Source organism: Setaria viridis, chromosome 3 (genome assembly GCF_005286985.2).
Source record: "Setaria viridis chromosome 3, Setaria_viridis_v4.0, whole genome shotgun sequence".
In the NCBI taxonomy this organism is placed as follows: domain Eukaryota; kingdom Viridiplantae; phylum Streptophyta; class Magnoliopsida; order Poales; family Poaceae; genus Setaria; species Setaria viridis.
The window spans coordinates 34,943,455-34,964,080 of NC_048265.2; the positions used below are offsets into that span (position 1 = coordinate 34,943,455).

At 44.0% G+C, this 20,626-nt stretch overlaps 1 protein-coding gene across 1 annotated transcript; it reads right to left on the reverse strand.

Annotated features, from left to right (window-relative positions):
- Window positions 1–17,606: 17,606 nt before the first annotated feature.
- LOC140222245 (uncharacterized) lies at window positions 17,607–20,317 on the reverse strand. The gene is made up of 4 exons (XM_072292417.1): window positions 20,301–20,317; window positions 20,133–20,200; window positions 19,299–20,041; window positions 17,607–19,205 (listed from the first exon to the last, which is right to left on the reverse strand). The coding sequence occupies exons 1-4, from the start codon at window positions 20,315–20,317 to the stop codon at window positions 17,610–17,612; spliced, it is 2,424 nt and encodes an 807-aa protein (XP_072148518.1). The 3' UTR covers window positions 17,607–17,609.
- Between the last annotated feature and the right edge of the window lie 309 nt (window positions 20,318–20,626).

Genomic DNA, 20,626 nt, shown 5'->3' on the forward strand with positions numbered 1-20,626 from the left:
TCTTGAGTCATACATGTTATTTATGGAAAGATGACTTGGAAATTGAGAAGCGGACAGAAGCTAAGGATGTAGTTCTGTATGCTAGATTAATTTGGTTAAGGCCCGATTCGTTGTCTTAACCTTTGATCAAGTGATAATTATCTGATCACTTACTGGGTATGGGACCAGTAAAGCCCAGTAGGTTAGTAAACTCTTTGATCGGGAATACTTCGTACCCGCGCTTGACGTGCTGGAGATTGGCAGGGGCGTAGCCTGAAACTCACATGGTGATCGGGCCAGACGTGGGGTCCCATGTGGGGGTGCGTCCCTGGGTCCGGGTAGTCTTATTCCCAATCATTGGTTTTGCTAATCGAAAAGTCGTTACGTACGACCTGGACAGTCGTATATAGCTGTTGATCAAGGTACTCTCCTGCAGGATGTAATATGATCCGGATCGCCGCAATTCTCGGTTATGAATGCACTTGATCACCGTTGAGCATCGTAGCATAATTTCATGAATGTCATATCTTTCTGATAATGATTGGTGTATGACTTAAATACCTTGTTGTCGCAATTAATCTTTTCTCATCATCTAGAATGGTTAGGTAAAAACATAACCCAAGTAAAAGATAAAACTAAGGTCTCACTTGTAGTAAGCTCTTTGGCAAAAATGTATCAGCCAAGTACACCGAAAAAGCTATCATGTGCTTCCAAGAAAAACTATTATATTGGTTAGTCGGGTAAGACTTGCTAAGTACTCCATACTCAGGGTTATCCCTTGTGGCTATCTTTTCAGAAGCACCGCAGGAGTCCACTGAGGAGGAAGCCCCGAAACTCTAGGGTATTGTTATGAGTCTCACAATACCCTTAGAAGAAGTCTCATAATGCTCATCTCCATCCGAACCGTTTATGTTTTAAGTCCTAGAACTCTGTCTAACACTAGACTGTTAAGTTTGCTTCAAACTATGTCTTGTATTAACTCGTACCTCTTGTATGTATATAAAAATGTAATATTTGTTGATGCTATCCCATCGCGGATACAATCCTGATGTATGGCTATGAGACACGACGTGGATCTTTTGAGGAGTCCCAGGGACACTCGACGGACGATCGGACTTATACTGTTTTAAGTGCGTTTCGGATAATTGCTGTGTCGGCAGCAATTAGGCGCATTTAAACCAGTTTAAGTTGGACGGTTCCGCCACATCCGCCACCCTTCGTCCAGCACCTTTACACTTACACTTGTATTACTTAGCTTATGTATGCTACAACCAACTCTTGTGTAATCATCTAGCAATATTAAAACATGCTTAATCATGTCATACTCATGTCATTGCAATCATTCATGGTATATTTACTTATCAAGCATCATTGCACTCATGTAGAGAATGAAACGCCGGAGCAAGACGAGGGTGAGCCCGAGCCGGAGCTCGTTGCCGACGACATTTCCTTTGTGAACCAAGGTAGGAACCTAAGCATCTCTTAACCCTATTTTGGATCAATGATGTTATGTGTCTTGTATGTACATGTGTTGCTTAGCTCCTACTTGATGAATTATCTATCCTTGATTTAGAACAACTACTTCTAGGTGAGCATGCTTGTGTAGGTGTCACGAATTTAAATTGTTTATCCATGCTTAGCTTGGTAGAACTCGAGAGGTGGTAAGGTCACCACCACTCGCGAGTTATAGGATGCTTGCTTAGTTAATACTTTAGTAACCATGAATGGATTAAAATTGAGCAACTATGAATGATAAATCAAACTTGAGCAAGAATGGCAGGGTCATGTTGAGATTGAAGCTCACTTGACTTAGACTTGCTTGAGTTGATTAAGGACCGTGACTTTGTTGTCGAGTTCTTGAGCACTATTTTGTACAAACCACATACTTAATATGGGAATGGTAAGCCAAGAAGCATAAGTCGCATCTTGCTTTGACCGGATTCAGCGCGGGATGCGATGAGGTGTGATCGGCTGTGTACGGTGCATCTATACATCTCCGGCCGTTCGTTCATAGCCGGGTATGGGTATATGAACATTTGGGGGCATTAATCAACACTTATCATAGGCGAAGGGTATGGTCATTGGTCTTTGTTGGTATTTCTTAACGTTACGAATAAATCCACAAGCGGACGAATATACTGTTGCAGCATTTCACCCGAAGAGTATTCAGGGTATCATTATTTATATTTTCCCAAAGGATGGCATTGGTGTAAAAGGATTTATCGGATACATATCCAGGATCATAAGCTTAAGTAATAGAACAAACTTCATACAGGGTAAGCTATGATAAATATTTGAGGGTAATGTGACACACACAAGCTAATCTCAAGAATAAAGAATAAAAGAATAAACCTAAGGTTAGCGGGGGCAAGTCATACAAGAGGTCCTAATGGCATCTATCTACACTAGCAAAGGTCATATAAGCACATGATCAGAGCTAACTCTAGGGATACAACATTATGGGGAGAATACCCGACCCTGGTCTGCCAAGGCAAGGTATCTTTCAGAACTCTAGCACCATACCCGAACGTGGGGGACTACAAGGGACGGAAAGGAATGTCACCACCTGCCGCCTACTCCTCTGACCGTGGGGCACAGTCATATTCAATGGATCCCAACGCACCCGAGCACCACGCTCGTACACGTGATCACTAATTTAGCCCCTCCGAAACCCCGACCATGATGATCGACAGGCATAGAACTAGAGCAAGCCTGAAGGTACAACGAACCGATATGATAACATAGATTCAGTCTAAGCATATGAGTATAAATTAATAAGGCACAAGTCATGGCATAATATACTACCGAGATAGCATAACAACCAAACTCTTTATAGATAGAACACTGACAAGTTAAGTACAAAGCCATATCAAGAGCCGGTGGTTACATCCCTAACCCATCCGAAGAATAGCTTAGCACTACTAGAATTTCAGCTCTAGCCTAGCTCCACTAGCCTAAGGATTACAACAGTAGCAAGGGAGAGAGGGAGAGAGGCTTCAAGTGTGGTGTGTGTGACAGGGGAGGTCTCCTCCTCCTTTTATAGGTAGTTGCGGGCAGTTTCCAGGAGGTATCCATGGGAAATCTTCTCCCACCACCATCCTTGGTCAACCAAGCACCGCCACGTGGAGGATGAGGGCAGGAACCACCTATCCAGGTTCGACCAAACTAGGGTTCGGCCAACCTTGGGCTGGGCCGGTTGGCCACCACCTTTGCGTGGTGGGCTTCCTGGTGCGCCTTGGTCCTTTTTCTCATGGACCCACATTGGATTGGGCTGATTTGCTCTGGATGTGGGCCCTCTTAACCATCGTGTACGTGTCAAATGTTCTTCTATGTGTTTCGTCTGCGTTTGCACACGTTTCCTCTCTTGTACAGACTTGTATCCCTGAAATCACTTATTTTCCAATACATGTGGAACTAGATTATTGATAACAAATATGCGAGTACGGAATGTTAGTTTTCCTTCATTCTTTGAGTAGTGTGAATGTCGAATTTCTGTCATAAGGACCGTCAACAAACTCCCCCAAGCTTGCCCTTTGCTCATCTTCAGCAAAAACTAAGACTTAGGTTTTTGATTAGGAGTTCTTCTTTCTTCCATGCACCATGTGTACAACAAAGGATTCTTCCTTGAATTGAATAAGTTGGCATTGTCCACTCTTTTTACCTTAGTCCCATGGGGCTTTTGGCCTTTCCCCTGTCTTAGGTGGTTGCAAGATAGAATGATTATATAAAGTCACCATTCACCTGCTCCTTGTTCAACTTTCTTTCCGAAGGTTTTTGATAAGTTTTTGAAAAGAAAACAAGTTCCTCTTATGATGTTCTTGATCACCCAACGTGTATAGTCCTCACCAAGGCATGAGTTGCCTCTTTTTCATCCTACATCTAACAGGCTTTTTGTGGGGTTTTGGGTAGCATACTTGCATCGCATAATTTTGCAAAGTCAAAGAGCGGATCCGAGGAGGTGCAAGACATACAATCTGATCAAGAAGTGCATGTGTGTGGAATTTTTGGTGGAATTTTACTTGAACTCTTTTTTGCATGACTCCCTCTTTTATTTCTTTTGGGATATGGGCTATCTGTTCTTTCTGTTTCATCTTTTATTTCTTATTTCCTCTCTCTTCTCTCTCTTTTTTTTCTCTCATGCTATTTGAGCATGGATATTTATTTCCTTTCTCTTTTTTTTTGCATAGCCCATATCTTTTGCATGATGAATAGGGGGGAATCATGCCATAGGGATGGAGTATATTTATGTGGGTGGAAGGCATATTTTTGTGTAACTTCCGGTGTAGAAGTCAGCATGAATATATGTGGAGTGTACGTGATCTTGATCATGAAAGCATGACAAGAATCTCTCCACGTTGCTTGCACTTTGCCAGCCCGAGCCTCTAGCTTCACATGGTCGTGGTAGTTGGTCCCAACCTGGCTAATACCCGGGTGCAAACCTTGGCATCTGCCCGGCTAGAACCCACCCTGCGTGGCACATCTGCTGCATGATGTGCTGGGACTGCGGGGGCTAGTACTGTGAGGTAGTGGCTTCATTCCTAGACCTGCTCCGAGTTACTCTGCTAGAAATACTACTCCTACGAGCTTCCTCTTGTGCTATAAGAGGAAGGGTTAGCTCCCAACACTCGTACAAATAAAGCTCCGGGTTAGGTAACGGGATTTCATTTGTATAGCCAGAGAAGAAAATACAAGTGACTAGTTTGCATCATGCTTAAGAATGTGACCTTGAATAAGATATGCTTCATCAATAACAGTGTGGGGTGTTTGAATGTAAGGAAATGCAATACCATCTAACACCCCGACTTTGGAAGCAATGCAAGTAATCAAAGAGGTACACTCAATAGGACCAGTCATCTTGAAATTTTCTAACCATTGATCAATCATAGGCCTAACAGGAGAAACTCTTGTTTTCTTAACCATGGCATAAAGAATTTTAAGCTCATCATTACGAATAGGCTGAACATTTTCCCTAGGGAAAATCGATAAAGCAAGCCACTTATGCATCAACCTCAAAGTAGGATTATGAATTTCATTACAGCGAGGAGAAAACTTGCCAACAATGACTTGACCAAAAATGCTTGTCCATAAGGAATGGCGATTAAAATCGTGGATAGCTTTGTCAAAGTTGATTAAGCACTTCTTATGAAAACCAAGCAATAGACTTAGGTTTTTCCAAGATAGCTCATACTTTTCTTCGAAGAGATGGAAGGAAATACCATCGTCTTTTTGCAAGGTGCATAAGAATTGGATGGTGAGGAGGTGGGAACCTTCCTCCGAAATGGGTACAAAATCATCCCATCCAACTACATGCCAAATGTTAGCAAAATCGACATCCATACCTATGTTCTCAAGAAGCTCGGAGTCAAATGCTCGAGATGAAGACTTGGCCTTTGATGAGAGCGTAGGCTTGTGCTTCTCTATCGCCATGTAGGTCGGGTTGAAGTTCTTCAACCTCCATGGCTTGTGGTTCGGATTGCTCTTCTTGCGGTACCTCCTCCTCCCGTATTGGGCTTGATGTGTAGTCGTTGGAGTGGTGCATGCTTGCGCTTCCACGGGAGCGGCTTGAGCTCGATCCCGTCACCTTATTGTATGCGCCGAAGAGCTTTCGTCCAACTCCTTTCATGGTGGATGGAGAAAAACACAACTTGCACACATGTTACGTTAGTGAAATCAAAATGAACTCTTACCCATGAGTAGCTCCACTAAGGTTGTCGATTCTTGTAGCAAAGATAATGAGAGAGAGAGAGAGAGGTTTCTTGCACTTGAACTTGAGCAAGAACTTGAAGAAATCCCAAGAGCAAAGAAAGGGGAAGAGATGAGTGAATGAAAGTGTTGATGGATGAACAACACCCTCCTCTCGGCCTCTATTTATAGGGCAAAACCGCCGGGCCATTGGGAACCGACCAAGGGCAATGGCTAGGAGCCATTGGACTCGGTGGGGCCCAGGAGCTGTTGGGCCTAGTTTGGCCGAACCAACGGCTCGGCCGACCCCTAGTGGGCCCCACTAGCTGCCAGCTTTGGCTCATGGCTTCCCAATGGCTTTATGGTGACATAGTGGGGAGGCCCGGCCAAAGTTTGCTGCTCAGAAATAATTTTTCAAAGTATTTTGCTCAAGTTATTTTGTTACTTTTGAATTTCAAAAAGTTTTTATGAAAGGGAAAAAGGGCTAGAATAAATTCTAGCATGAAAATGTAATTTTGGGAAATTAAATATGCAATTGGAAAAACCAAATAAAGGAAATCCAAATTTTGAAAATTTAAATATGAGATAACTATTGATTTATCTTCGGCAAGGGCTCACCATTTTAAGTCCTTTGAGTGGGACTTCCTCCGTAGCGTTTGAGCTTGTGGATGGGGCATCCAGTCCAGGAGAAGATGACGCGGATGACTGTACGTCCTTCACCTTCCATACCTTCACGTAGGACATTGGTTTTGCCCAACGGGAAGAATTTAGCAAGGAACGCCGTGGAGCACTTTGCCCATGTGTTGACAACATCCTTGTCCTTGTAGAACCACTGTTTTGCTCTCCTGAGGAGGGAGAACAGGAATAGGTGGAGTCTAATGGCATCTTGAGTGACTCCCCTCATTGCGACGGTGTCACAAAGGCCAAGGAAGTGTTGGAGATGTGTGTTGGCATCCTCGTTCGGCTTGCCATAGAAGGGGCTAGCCTGCACCATGTTGATGAGGTTCATCTTTAGCTCGAAGTTCATTTCTCCCAAGTCAACAGCGGGGCCAGTGGCCACATTGTTAGTGGAGGGGATGGAGAACTCGTGAAGAGTATTTTCAGCCATAGCCTTAGGAGCAGATGGTGCTAGAATGATTTGTTTGGTTGCTGAAAGAGCGATTTGAGGAGGGACGACACGAGGTTGGACCCTTCTCATAAGACGCTCTGGATTCTCGATGAAGTTGGTCGGCAAGTCGAAACCGGTCATACACTACCCTATTTTCATCCATCAGGAGAAAAGAAAGACAAGTTAGCCTGTATAAGCAATGGCTATTCCTTAACCATATAACCAAGAACATGTATTGATAAATATTTTAACCAATGTCATCCTCGGCAATGGTGCCAGAAATGCTTGTCGGTATTTCTTAACGTTACAAATAAATCCACAAGCGCACGGATATACTGTTGTAGCATTTCAACCGGAGAGTATTCAGGGTATCATTATTTATATTTTCCCAAAGAATGGCATTGGTGTAAAAGGATTTATCGGATATATATCCAAGATCATAAGCTAAAGTAATAGACCAAAGTTCATACAGGGGTAAGCCATGATAAATATTTGAGGGTAATGTGATACACACAAGCCAATCTCAAGAATAAAGAATAAAAGAATAAACCTAAGGTTAGCAGGAGCAATGCATACAAGAGTTCCTAATGGCATCTATCTATACTAGCAAAGGTCATACAAGCACATGATCAGAGCTAACTCTAGGCATACAACATTACGGGGAGGATACCCGGCCCTGGTCTGCCAAGGCAAGGTATCTTTCAGAACTTCTATTGATCGAAGAAAAATTCCATTATCAGCCCTGGTCTGCCAAGGCAAGGTATCTTTCAGAACTCCAGCACCATACCCGAATGTGGGGGACTACAAGGGACGGACAGGGCTGTCACCACCTGCCGCCTACCCATCCGACCGTGGGGCATAGTCATATTCAATGGATCCCAACGCACCCGAGCACCACGCTCGTACATGTAATCACTACTTTAGCCCCTCCGAAACCCCGACCATGATGATCGACAGGCATAGAACTAGAGCAAGCCTGAAGACACAACGAACCGATGCAATAACTTAGATTCAGCCTAAGCATATGAGTATAACTTAATAGGGCACAAGTCATGGCATAAAATACTACCAAGATAGCATAACAACCCAACTCTTTATAGATAGAACACTGACAAGTTAAGTATAAAGCCATACCTAGAGCTGGAGGTTACATCCCTAACCGACCCGAAGAATAGCTTAGCACTACTAGAATTTCAGCTCTAGCCTAGCTCCACTAGCCTAAGGATTACAAGAGTAGCAAGAGAGAGAGGGAGAGAGGCTTCAAGTGTGGTGTGTGTGCGAGGGGAGGTCTCCTCCTCCTTTTATAGGTAGTTGAGGGCGGTTCCCGGGAGGTATCCATGGGAAATCTTCTCCCACCGCCATCCTTGGTAAACTAGGCACTGCCACGTGGAGGATGAGGGCGGGAACCGCCTGTCCAGATTCGATCGAACCTGCGGTTCGGCCAACCCTGGGCTAGGCCGGTTCCCCACCGCCTTTGCGTGGTGCGCTGCTTGGTGGGCCTTGGTCCTTTTCTTCGTGGACCCACGCTGGATTGGGCTGATTTGCTCTGGATGTGGGCCCTCTTAACTATCGTGTATGCGTCAAGTATTCTTCTGTGTGTTTCATCCATGTTTGCACATGTTTCCTCTCTTGTACAGACTTGTATCCCTGAAATCACTTATTTGCCAATACATATGGAACTAGGTTATTGATAACAAATATGCGAGTAAGGAATGTTAGTTTTCCTTTATTATTTGAGTAGTGTGACAGTCAAATTTCTATCATATAGACCGTCAACAATCTTGCGCCTCGTGTGAGAAAAGTTGTACACTCTTGCAGGGTTAAAATCTATTGCAATAGCTACGCTCTTGGTCATTGAGCATGCTCTTGATACCCCCTTTCATAGTAGAGTTATCAGATAGAGTTCATGGAAGAGTGTGCTCAAGATCATGATTCCATTTACTTATTGCAATTACTTGATGCTTGACTTTGAGATCATAGAATGCTATGTATTTTGCTTATTATAACTTGATCAAATGTAGATGCTTTTATGCAAATTTAATTACTAATACCATTCCTTGATACTTAACCAAATGCATTCTCCTTAAGTGTCGGGCAAGTATATACCCATACTTGGATAAGACATGCGAAGCACCTTTTGTACTCACGGTGCTGCCATTAAGTTATTGCAGGTGATCCGCAGCCGAAGGCATCTTTGGGTACTTCTACCCTACAGATGGAGGTGCGGGTGAGAAGTAGATGGCTATGGCTAGAAGAAGGGCACTATTGGCATATAGTGTGAACCTCCTTATTTTATGTTGTATCGTATGAGGGCGATGATAAAACTTTCAGCTACAAACTCTATGAACTTGTTATGTATGTGAACTTGAACATCTTTTAGGCAATGTGATTGACTATGTATGTATTGCTATATGGTGATGATGTTTATATTGTTGTGCATGTGACGTGTGTATAAATCCTGGCCAATAATTGTGACACATCTCAAGGACGACCGAAATCATTCTTATTTGATTGAGTTGGTCAATGGTGATGACTCGATTAAATGAGTATAGTTTGGAGGTTCTTCACAAGGATCACAATGGGTTGGCTCCAGCATGGCCAGGAATGCTCATGGACAGGGCCAACGGTCTCTCTGTCAATAGAAATATTATTCAAACACTTTGAAGCTGTGTATATACGCAGAGTAAAAAACAATCGTTATATTGATATCTTCTTCTCGTATTGATATTGGACACGTCAATGAAAGAAAAAGATACGAATGAATTAGTCCCGTGAAGCATTTTCATATATTGCAAAGAAAGAAATTAATTAATTCCATAATGTTAAAGTTCTTCATGCATGAGTTGCATTCCAGAAACCATGTTAATGCTTGAATTTGCAATTCTTAACCAAATAGAGTAGTTACCATACTAGTTTTTTTCACTAACCCATTGTTACAAGTATGGCAAGTTTCATGAGGCCAGGCCCAACGGGCCATGCTGTCTGGGAGTGCCCCCCCCCCCCCGGCGTCCACCACGCATGCTCGAAAGCTCCATGTCACAAGTGATGGTGGCTTTGCAAAGGCATAAAGTAGATTGGAGAGGGAGCATTTGCTTCATCTGAAAAAAGCTGGAAGTAATCCTTAAGGTCTCCTCCAACAATAACACATCACCTAGCTCATAGGAGTCCACCTCATCATTTTGCTTACATGGAAGAGAGAGAATGTGGGGAGAGAGAGTGTGCTATCTCTTCTTCAAGAGATAGCTCCACTACTGGGGAAGTGAACTTTAGTACCAGTCAGTAACCCCCTTTAGTACTGGACGCCTGATCAGTACCGCTTGTTCGGTACTAAATGCCACGCCATTTAGTACCGGCCAAAATGCCCGGTACTAAATGCGCCATTTAGTACCGGTCGGTGTTACCGATAGGTACTAAACAGCTTTGCGCCCAAAAAATAAGGAAAAAAATTGACGAACAGCTGGGAGGTCCCCGCACACGCAAGTCACAAGTCACGCGTAATATGCGCGTGCGCGGTCCGTGGGATTCGAACCCATGACCTCAAGCCTCGTGCGAACATTCCTTACCATCTCACCTACACAACACATGTAATTGAGTTAGATAGGCTTTTCTTTTGAAGTAACATGTGGAGAGGCCTTTAGTACCAGTCAATAACATCGACCCATTTAGTACGGGTCGATGTTATGGACCGGTACTAAATGGTACTCCGTGGGGTACTAGTGTTATTGCTTGGTACTAAATGGTCGATGCCTTTTAGTACTAGGCAATAACACCGACCGATATTAAATGTCACCATTTAGTACCAGTTGGTGTTATTGCCCAGTACTAAAAGGCCTCTAAGGACCGAAAATTTCTACCCAGTACTAACGTCAAGACGAATGCTCATATTTCTAGTAGTGCTCATAGAGAGAAGTGGGCTTCATATTTTATTAATGTGAGAGAGATTGTGGGACCTAAAATGCTTTGAACAATATGCTCTAGGATAGATCATTGGCGAAGTAATCTCTTTGCTATCTCTTTTACGATGTGGATATGCTTAGAGCTAGTGTACTAGCTCAACCATTGGAGAAGAAGTCTAAGCATTACGGATATTTATCCATTTTCTTGAAAAAATCCCTAAGCATCGCGTTAGACCGAACTAGGCACCCAATGGAAGTCTAGAATTGAACAAAAAGGTGAAAGTAGACTTTTCCAAGGTACATAAGTGGTGGGACCATGACAAAAGCATGAGCGTTTGCAGGTTGGTCAGCTACCTTTTTTGAGACCAGTGTCTTTTGCCCTTGGCCTGTCCTAATCCACCACGTAGGGAACTCTCACAGCCCTAGACTAGGAGCCAACCTTGTCCTACTTAAAGTGTAGTGAGAAAAGAGCATGATTTAGTCTCTAACATTTCTACTTTGTAGACCAAAGGCAATCACGCCCAACTTTATTGAAAGCCCAACAAGTAAGATTACACATCGACTGATTACTGGGGTTACCAGTTTACAGACAAGGTGTTTTAAACTAAAGCAACTATCTTCCCAGAAACAAGGACAAAAGCATATCCCTCTACTCAAACTTGCTATCTCTACCAGCCAACTAGAGGAAATTTGAAAACAGAGCACCTAACATACAGTTTGGAGAGTGCTCTACATTTCAAAAGACACTCACAGGTACACAGTAGAGTTTTTATTCAAGCAAGACCAGAACATGCTTCAGTTAGCTTGTTGATCACCCCCTCCATCTTCTCCAGATCTTTGGTCTTGGACAGTGGCTTCCACTGCAGCAGGAAAGACTTTATTCTGCGAGACACCACCATGGGCGACGTGACGACCTTGTTATTGAAGACCAGTCATTCCTAGTTTTCCACAGCGCCCACATGGCCCCTACACACACAAAAAGAAATAGTTGTCTAGATTTGGTTCTCATGTCTCTCATTATCTCTTCTGTTAAATCTGAGCAGAATTATGATGTTTTGCACAGGCATAGCATTTCTTTGATAAAGGTCCACAGAAAGGCCGCAATAGGGCATTGGAAGATTATGTGATTAGTAGATTCCACCTCTTCACATAGTTTATATTTTTCTAGTCCAGACCAATCTCTTTTCTTGAGCTGGACCACCGATTGGATTCTATCATGGAAGACCATCCACATAAAGATTTGGATTTTCATAGGCACTCTACACTTCCAAATATCTATTGCTAGGGTATCCACTACTCCCCCAAAGGTCATAGCCCTGTATAGGGATTTTGTTGTATATTTACCAGATTTCTCAAGAGCCCAACCCATATCATCTGTACTCTTAACCAGCTCAACATCATTCAACATCTCTATATCTGTAGCTCCTCTTCATTTAGAGATCTCCTAAACTGAATCTGCCACACACCCTGCCTCTTGGCATCTTTCACTGTGATGTCTGATTTTGAGCAAAACTTGTATAGGGAGTCGAATTATATTTTCGAGGGACATTCCCCCACCCAAGCATACTCCCATGATCTAGTTTGCTCACCCCCATTCACCTTCATAACTCTTCACCATTGGAACCATTGTCTTATCCCCATCAGCCCTCTCCAGAATTAGGAGCCACCCAGGATCTTAAGTTGAAAGTTACTTTTCTGCCCTAGATATTTTTGTCTAAGCAATTCTATACACATGCTGTTATCACCTTTTTCCAACCTGTCTATTCATTTAGCTAGCAAGCAAACATTCATACCTCTAGCATCCAGAAATCCAAATCCACCGAAGTCTTTCAGTCTGCTCAGCGCTTCCCATTTTACCATATGGTATTTCCTTTTCTTGCTGGTCCCCTGCCAAAACAAATTGGATCTGATAGAGTCTAAGGCTTGATAGTTGCCTTCATACAAGGAGGAGACACCCATTGTGTACATAGGAATACTGGGAAGGCATGAATTCATGAGAACAGATATTCCACCAGAGGATAGGGTGTCACATTTCCAAGTACCCAGTCTTTCTTTTTGCTTTTTTAGTTACATACCTCTAACATTTTTGCTTTGCTTTTTGGAACACTTTGAATTCATGATTTTGTCTTCAAGACATCACCACAAACAAAAATAATAACATCTTGTAGTTGAGTGCGGTGGATATTTCAAAATGTCCTTTCGTGCTCTTGGCATGTGCACTCAAACTTTCAACTCGATGTTCTTCACCAATATTTCCACCATATCGTAGCTAGTGTACCTCGATCCAGCTTGTAGGGGTGATTAGGGGCCAGATCAAGGCCTTTAATCAATGAACTGTTCCTATAGATGCAGATTAGGGGCACCGCTTGAGGGACCCCTGGATCCGCCAGCAGAGAGGAGCAGGCCTGTCGGGCCTCGTCCTTGGCTCCTTGCTGCTAGCACGGCCGTGCGCAGAGGATCTAAAACGTAGGGTCCTTGTCGAGCTTGAAGTGCGGCACCTCTAGGGACACCTCCGGAGGAGAAGAGGGGCCGCGCGGCCTCTTGCACAGGGGCATCGATGGAGGAGCTTGCTTGGCCCTGATAGCAGAAGCACCGCCGTTGCTGGGAGAGGAGGGGGACCGGAGAGGACTGTCGCCAACAAGCAGTGTTGCCGGGAGGAGAGGAGGGCTCCGGAGAGAGTCGCGCCGGAGTGGGGAGGGTGGCCGCCGATGACCAAACGCTGGGGCTGCGCCATCGCTGGCCCAACTCAAAGGCGCGCGAACCCTAGCCTCCCGCGTCCGCCTCTGCTATCTAATGCGAGGAAAGAAAGACATGACCAGTGGCAGGTGGGTAATTTTTGATGAAAAAATCAACTTCACAACCGGTGGAAGCAGGGGAGATGGGCTGTGTGAATTGAACTAGCTGAAAGCTATTTTGGTTGTGGCTTTGGGTGGAAGCCAACTCTTTTGGTTGGCTTTTGGCTTTTTGAGAAGCCACAACAGGTTGAAAAGCTCAACCAAAGGGACCCTAAAGATCACTGGGGGTACAAGGAAGTGATATGGTTGCTCAGAAGATGAAGAGTCTATTGAAGAAACTAACTTTACAAAGCCCAAGGCAAGTCTCGGAGCATCTAAACCTAATGCTTTTGGAATTCATTATCGGGAGTCCAAATTATTGGTATTCATGCATTGTGTTTAGGAGTTGAATAAAAACTTACAATCTTGATTAGTTAGAACATCTTTGCCATCTATTTAAGTAACTAGTAATATCATATGCTTAACACTTCTTAGTTATGCAACCTTTTTTAGTAACTTTTGTTGATCAATAACCTAAGGTAATACTTATACACATTTGAATTTCCTTGAATCAAGGAAATGGCCTGTTTTGCAAAGTGAGGACGGACGAATGGAATCAAGAAAGTAGTTTTGAATTTCGTAGTTCTGTCTACTGTGAATAATCTGATAAGGCACATCCGTTGTTTTAACTGTTGACCAAGTGAAACTACCTTGTTACATACTCGGATTGGAAACCAGGTTAGCTTGCTCTTAATGTGGAAATATACTTACCCTACTGGGCGTGGGTGTATAGCGGGGGCGTAGCCTGAAACTCACATGGTATCCTGGGGTCCCATGTGGGGGTGCGTTCCCGGGTTCGATAAGTATAATTCCAGTCTTTGGGTATGGCTAATCGAAAGGCCATTTGCGTGTAGTCTAATGAACTATGTGTGTCTTGTGGTTAGTTATCTCTTGCAGGATGTAAATCGGTCCGGATCGCCGCAATTCTTGGTTATGAATGTCACTTGATCACGATTAAGCATCGTAGTGTAACAAGTTGAATATTATTTGTTTCCTCGAATTAAATTTTTCTGTGCGATGTGTAGTACCACTTCTTTGAGCAAAATGTTTTATTCACATAGTGTGGTTAGGGAAAAAATAAATTGATGATAAAATAATAAAAATATAGGTTCCACTATTAATAAGCCTTTTTGCAAAATGTTGAGTCAGCTAGTCCGCTATAAAGCCTCGCATGCTCCTTGAAGTCTTATTTATTTTATACTGGTTAGTCAGGTTAATTTTGCGGAGTACCTTTGTAATCAAGGGATCCTTTTAACTTGTTTTCAGAAGCTCGACAACAATCTGCCGCGGAGGAGAACCTAAGTGTTGTGGGATTTGGCTGTAGATGTATAATTAAGTTTATAACAATACTATCCCTGGCTTGTTTAGTTTGAAAACTTCTTAGAATGACTTGACTTGCACTTAAATTTGTTTCAAGTTTGTAATAATTCGTATATCTGAGACTATTTATGTAAAAATGTAGAAGCGATCCTGATGTATGGTTGAGATAAAGGTTGTAAGTGGATGATTTGGGTTGTAAGTCGATGATCCCGAGGACATTTGATGGATTGCTGGATTTAAACCGTTTTAAGTGCGTTTATGCGCAGTTACTGTTTTGATAGTGATTATGCGCACTTAAGCCAATTTAAATTGAATGGATCCGCCACATGTACATACTAAAAGATAACTGAGTTGGATGGATCGGGAATATCTTAGATCTTTGAACTAACATGGGCTCACCTACATTTGAGATTCTTTTTCTAATTTTGAAGTTGTTTTCGTGGATTTTTTTGTTTTTCGTTGTATAGCATCTTTTTACGACTCTTCCTACATTTAAAGTTGAACTGCAGTATTTCAAAAAAAAGTTGAACTGCAAAAAATTAAAAACAAAACTGCATGTGACCGTTAGACAGTCAGCAAGCCGCAGCAAGGCCATAAATGGCAGCCGCGCCACTTCCCCACTGACAGCGGCACAGCCGCACAGCCCACCAAGCTAACCAATACGAGGAAACCATGGGATATTTAAGTATTTGCCACCGTTGCAAATGGCACTCCTTCATTTGCCACTTTTACGGGAGCTTCTACTATTTTGCCATCGCGAATGAAATGAAGCAACTGATTTGCCATTTTTGCTGACGTGGCACGCCACGTCCCCGCGACAGCGTGTGTTAGGGGTGCCAAAAGACCGGGATGCCCTCGTCGTTCTCCTCCGTTACCCCACCGGCTAACAGACCCGACGCCATCCCCTTCCCTGTCTCCCCCCACTTCTCCCCTTCTCCCCCCAGGCCTCCCTCCTCCCTGCCTCCCCGACGAAAAACCTAGATCTAGAGCGGCGGCGGCGGCGACTGAGGCGGCGGAGGCCATCCATCTCCCATTCCCCATCTCCCCCGTTCCCCATCTCCCCTCTTCCCCATCTCCCCCCTTCCTTCCCTGCGCAGTGGGTCACCAGCGCCCCCCCCCCCCCCCCCGCTAGTCTTCCCTTCTTCCCCCATCCGCCACGCGCAAGCCATGTAGCAGGTTGGAGCGTCATCAAGTGTGAGGAGGCCGGTTGTAGATGCTCTTGTCGGTGAGGAGACGGGCTTACCTTTGATCCAGTGCCCTTTGTGCCGTAGGGCACGGGTAGTTGAGCGGCGCACACAGCAAGATTCGGTGAACTACGGTAGGATATACATAAAATGTCCAAGGAATGATAGATGGGTGAGTTTGATGTCGGTTTTTTAGTTTCGGCATTTGCATTTGATGCTAGACTCTTTTTGTTGACTTGATGTTCAGATTGCAAATAAATGTGAGTACTACAGGTGGCAAAGGTTTTATTTCAAAGATTTGGTTGATGCCAAGGTGATTGAAGTGCTTAATTGTGGGAAAGTTGATGACCAAGTTGATGACCAAGAAGTTGAGTCCATGGGGCGTGCAGAGAGGGCAGTTGCAAGTTTGAAATTTGAGAAGGAAGCTATGGAGGCCAAGCTGGATAAAATGATGAATGCCTTATTGCTGTTGACTGTGTTGCTTGTAGGATTTATGGGTGTTGTTGTTGGGAACATGTTGAAGTAGTAGAAACATTTGTGTTGTTGTTGTTGTTGGACTCATTTTGTATTGTGTCTTGGTGTAATCAATGAAAAATGACTTTTGTTTTTGGATCACTGTGTTCATTCCTGAATTTCATTCATGGCCAACAGATATTGTTCATGGCAAACAAATACAGTTGACAACCAAATAGGTCATGGCAGACAGATACATCTTCATTGCCAACAGAATTTGTCCATGAGCAATGGCCGAGCAATATAGTTCATGTCAAACAGATATACTTGACAGCCAAATAGACATTGTTGATAGGGTTACAGATAGTTCATGGCCAAACACAAGAGCATAGTTCATGGCCAACACAAGAGCATAGTTCATGGCGTCAGAAAAGCATAATTCATGGCCAAACATGACAGACATTGTTCATGGCCAAAGACACAGACATAGTTCATGGCCAAAGACACAGACATAGTTCATGGCCAACAGAAAAGCATAATTCATGGCCAAACATGACAGACATTGTTCATGGCCAAAGACACAGACATTGTTCATGGCCTAACAAACAAAAGTGACACACAGACATTGTTGGACTCATTTCTTTGGCGTCTTCTTCACTTTGGTCGCCAGCACCTTCCTTGGGGTCATCTTCTTGGCAACTTTTAGTGCTGCTGGTGCCACCACTTCTAATGGTACAGGTTCAAAATCAGCAGCTTCTTCAGCAGGTGGGTCTGGTGGTGCCTCCAAAGCAAGTCTCCTGTGTAATGTAAGAGGCTCTTAGCTGCTGCAGTACACATATTATTGAAAATGTTGTTGTGTAGATGCAATACCAACCTCTTAGTCCTGGATGCTGCTGCTTGCAGATGTTGTTGTGCCTGAGCTGCAGCTTCAGCTTCTTCCCTAGCTGCTTTCCTAGCTGCTTTCCTTGCTGATGCTGCTGCAATTGCTTCAGCCTCTTCCCTAGCTGCTGCAGCTCTTGTCCTTGGTGTCCTTTGTGGTGGAACTGGGTCTGGTTCAGCAGCTTCTTCATGGTTGTCATGGTTGGCCTTCTTCCTTCCTGGCTTCACTGCTGCTTTCTTGGTCCTCTTCCTGTAAAATAAGATTAGTAGTTAGTCATGGCAATATTAGAGCACAAACAAATGATTGGCTTAGTACATACCTTTTCTTGGTCCCAGTGAGCCCACAGTGCCTGCTGCCCTTCCTGTGACCCTTTTCACCACAGGCTGCACATATGGATTGCCTAGTAGGCTTACCTGACCTCTCCAAGCAAGAGGGAATTCTGTTCTTCCTCTGCCTACCAATGCCTCTCTTCTTCCCTATAGGTGGCAATAGTTTGAAGTCCTTTGCAACTTCAGGCCATTGACTCCTATCTGTGATGTTAGGCCACCCAGCATCATATGCTTGTCTAAATCTTTGTACAGAATATGCCATGTCCACAAACTTTTCATAATCTGGCTGCCTCACAGTGGTTATAACAGCCAATGCATGGGGGCAAGGCTTACCAGTAACCTGCCATTCTCTACATGTACAGCTCTGTTCATTGAGATAGACCACATGTCTTCTTACTTCCTCATCCTTGTATATCTCAGTCACCTCAGCTTGATGTGGCAGTCCTTTGGTGACCTTTAAGTGTCCTATCCCCTTTGAGGCAGCATTAAGTTGATGAATCACAGCAGGGAGAATAACTCCATTTAAAGCTCTCCCAATCCTCCTCCTCCTTTCAAACATGACCACACCTTTCTCTCTGATAGCATCTACCAGACAGTGTAGTGGCAGGTCCTTGAATTCTTTGATCCATGCATTCCAAGACTCAGCCAAATTGTTCAAGATGTAGTCACATTTGATGTCTGGAGAGAACTTGGATCTGGCCCACAACAGATTATGGTGCTCTTCTAACCATTTTCCTACCTCAGGGCTAGCTTCCAAGACTTTACTCATAAAATAATTGTGCTTTCCAGCTGAGTAAGCTCTTGCAGCAGGCCACATGTTTTCAGCATATACATTTCCTGTAAACTTCTTCTTCATGTTTTCCATCAAGTGCCTAAAACATTCCCTCTGTTTAGCCCATGGAAAAACATGCTTGACAGCAGATTCTAGGCCCTTGCAAGCATCAGTACAAATAGCCATTCTTGGAAGTACCCCAATGGCCTTGCCTAACTGCTCCATGAACCAAATCCAATTGTCCTTGGTCTCTGAATCAAAAAACCCAAAGGCCAAAGGGAACATCCAATTATGACCATCTAAAGCTAAGGCTGCAGGCATATGTCCATTCCACTGCCCATTCAAAGCTGTGGAGTCTATACTAATGTAAGGTCTGCACCCATACAAGAACCCATCTATACTACCTCTGAAAGCACAAAAAAATCTATTGAAATGGTGCTTCTCTCCAACTTTGACAGTATCTATCTCAACTACACTACCAGGCTGCCTCAACTCCACTTCTGCCTTAAACCTATACAACCAATCAAATGAATCATCCCACTTACCAAATAATTTGTCAGCTGCTCTCTGCCTACCATACCAAACTGTCTGGTAGTTGATCTTAATCTTGTACTTGTCCTCCAATGCTTCCTTCACATCTGCAGCACCCATTCCAGGCTTCCTCTTGAGCAAAGGTATGGCCCTCTCAGCCACCCATGCTTGATTGGCCATTCTGCCCAGCACTCTGCTTCTTGAAGCACACTTATGAAGCTCATTGTTTATTTGGACCTGCAGGACATAAAGATTTGTTAGCTCAAGATCAAACAAATAGTAAGGCTAAGTTAGTCAAACATTACAACACATGTAAGTTAGTAAATGTACCCTGACAGAACCATCAGCTTTTGTTCTAGCTCTAATAACCCATGGACACCCTTTAGCCAAGCAATGCCCCCTGAATCTTTCTTTGTCTGACTTCTCAGTTCCCAGCGCAAACTCATTGACTATAGCATGCTGCCTCACTGCCAATCTGAAATCTACCATGTTAGGGTAGATTGTGCCCACCCTCATGTCTGGGTTGTCTCTATCCCACTCAAGTATTGGCTCTGAAGGTTCATTGTCATCAACATTAATTCCAGCCTCATGCATCTTTGCTTGTACATCAGGAGGAATGTCAGGGATAGCAGGGTCATCTTCTGCTGCTGCTTGTGCTGCTGCCTGAGCTGCTGCCTCATCTGCTGCTTTGAAGCCCATTGCCTCATAAACCCTGTCCTCATCAGCCAAAACATAAGCTTCACCATCTTGTTGAGTCTCTGGCAGTATAGTCAGTGTACTCCAATCAACAATGTCTGGTTGGGCTTGCTCATGTTGTGCTGGAGATGTACAATATTCACTTGCACCTTCATTTGTTACTCCAGAAGTCCCTACTCCAGAATTGCCTACTGACCCTGCACAACTGTTAACATTCTGGTACCCTTCATTCCATCTGTCCACAACTTCTACCCTAACATTTGCTACTCCAACATTCCATCTGTGCTTAATCATTGACTCAAAATGCTCATTTTTTCTAACCTTCCACTCATCTTCACTGTCAACATCCACACTGACTAGATCCCCAATATATTTTGCTAGCCATATCAACAACAAAACTATCCAGATTATACCCACTGCATCTATCAAACCACAGCACATGTTCTTGTTCATCAATTTCTACAATACCAGACTCCGCACATGCCTTATACTTTTCAACCTTAACCACTATTCTAAATGCATTTCCAGGATCAATCCTGGTATAATAATAAAAATAACAAAATACGGAGTTAGAGACATCCAACTCCTCTGAGGCAAACACTTTAAGAGGGGAAGAGGGGATGGTTTGCGGCTTACCAGGGAGGAGGCTCCATTGTTGACCCGTTGGCGCAGGGAGGAACAACAGGAGATGGGGAATGGGGTAGAAGGGGAAGGGGATGGGGAAGGGGAGATGGATGGCCGCCACCGCCTCCGCCGCCGCCGCCGCTCTAGACCTAGGTTTTTCGTCGGGGAGGCAGGGAGGAGGGAGGCCTGGGGGGAGAAGGGGAGAAGTGGGGGGAGACGGGGAAGGGGATGGCGTCGGGTCTGTTAGCCGGTGGGGTAACGGAGGAGAACGACGAGGGCATCCCGGTCTTTTGGCACCCCTAACACACGCTGTCGCGGGGACGTGGCGTGCCACGTCA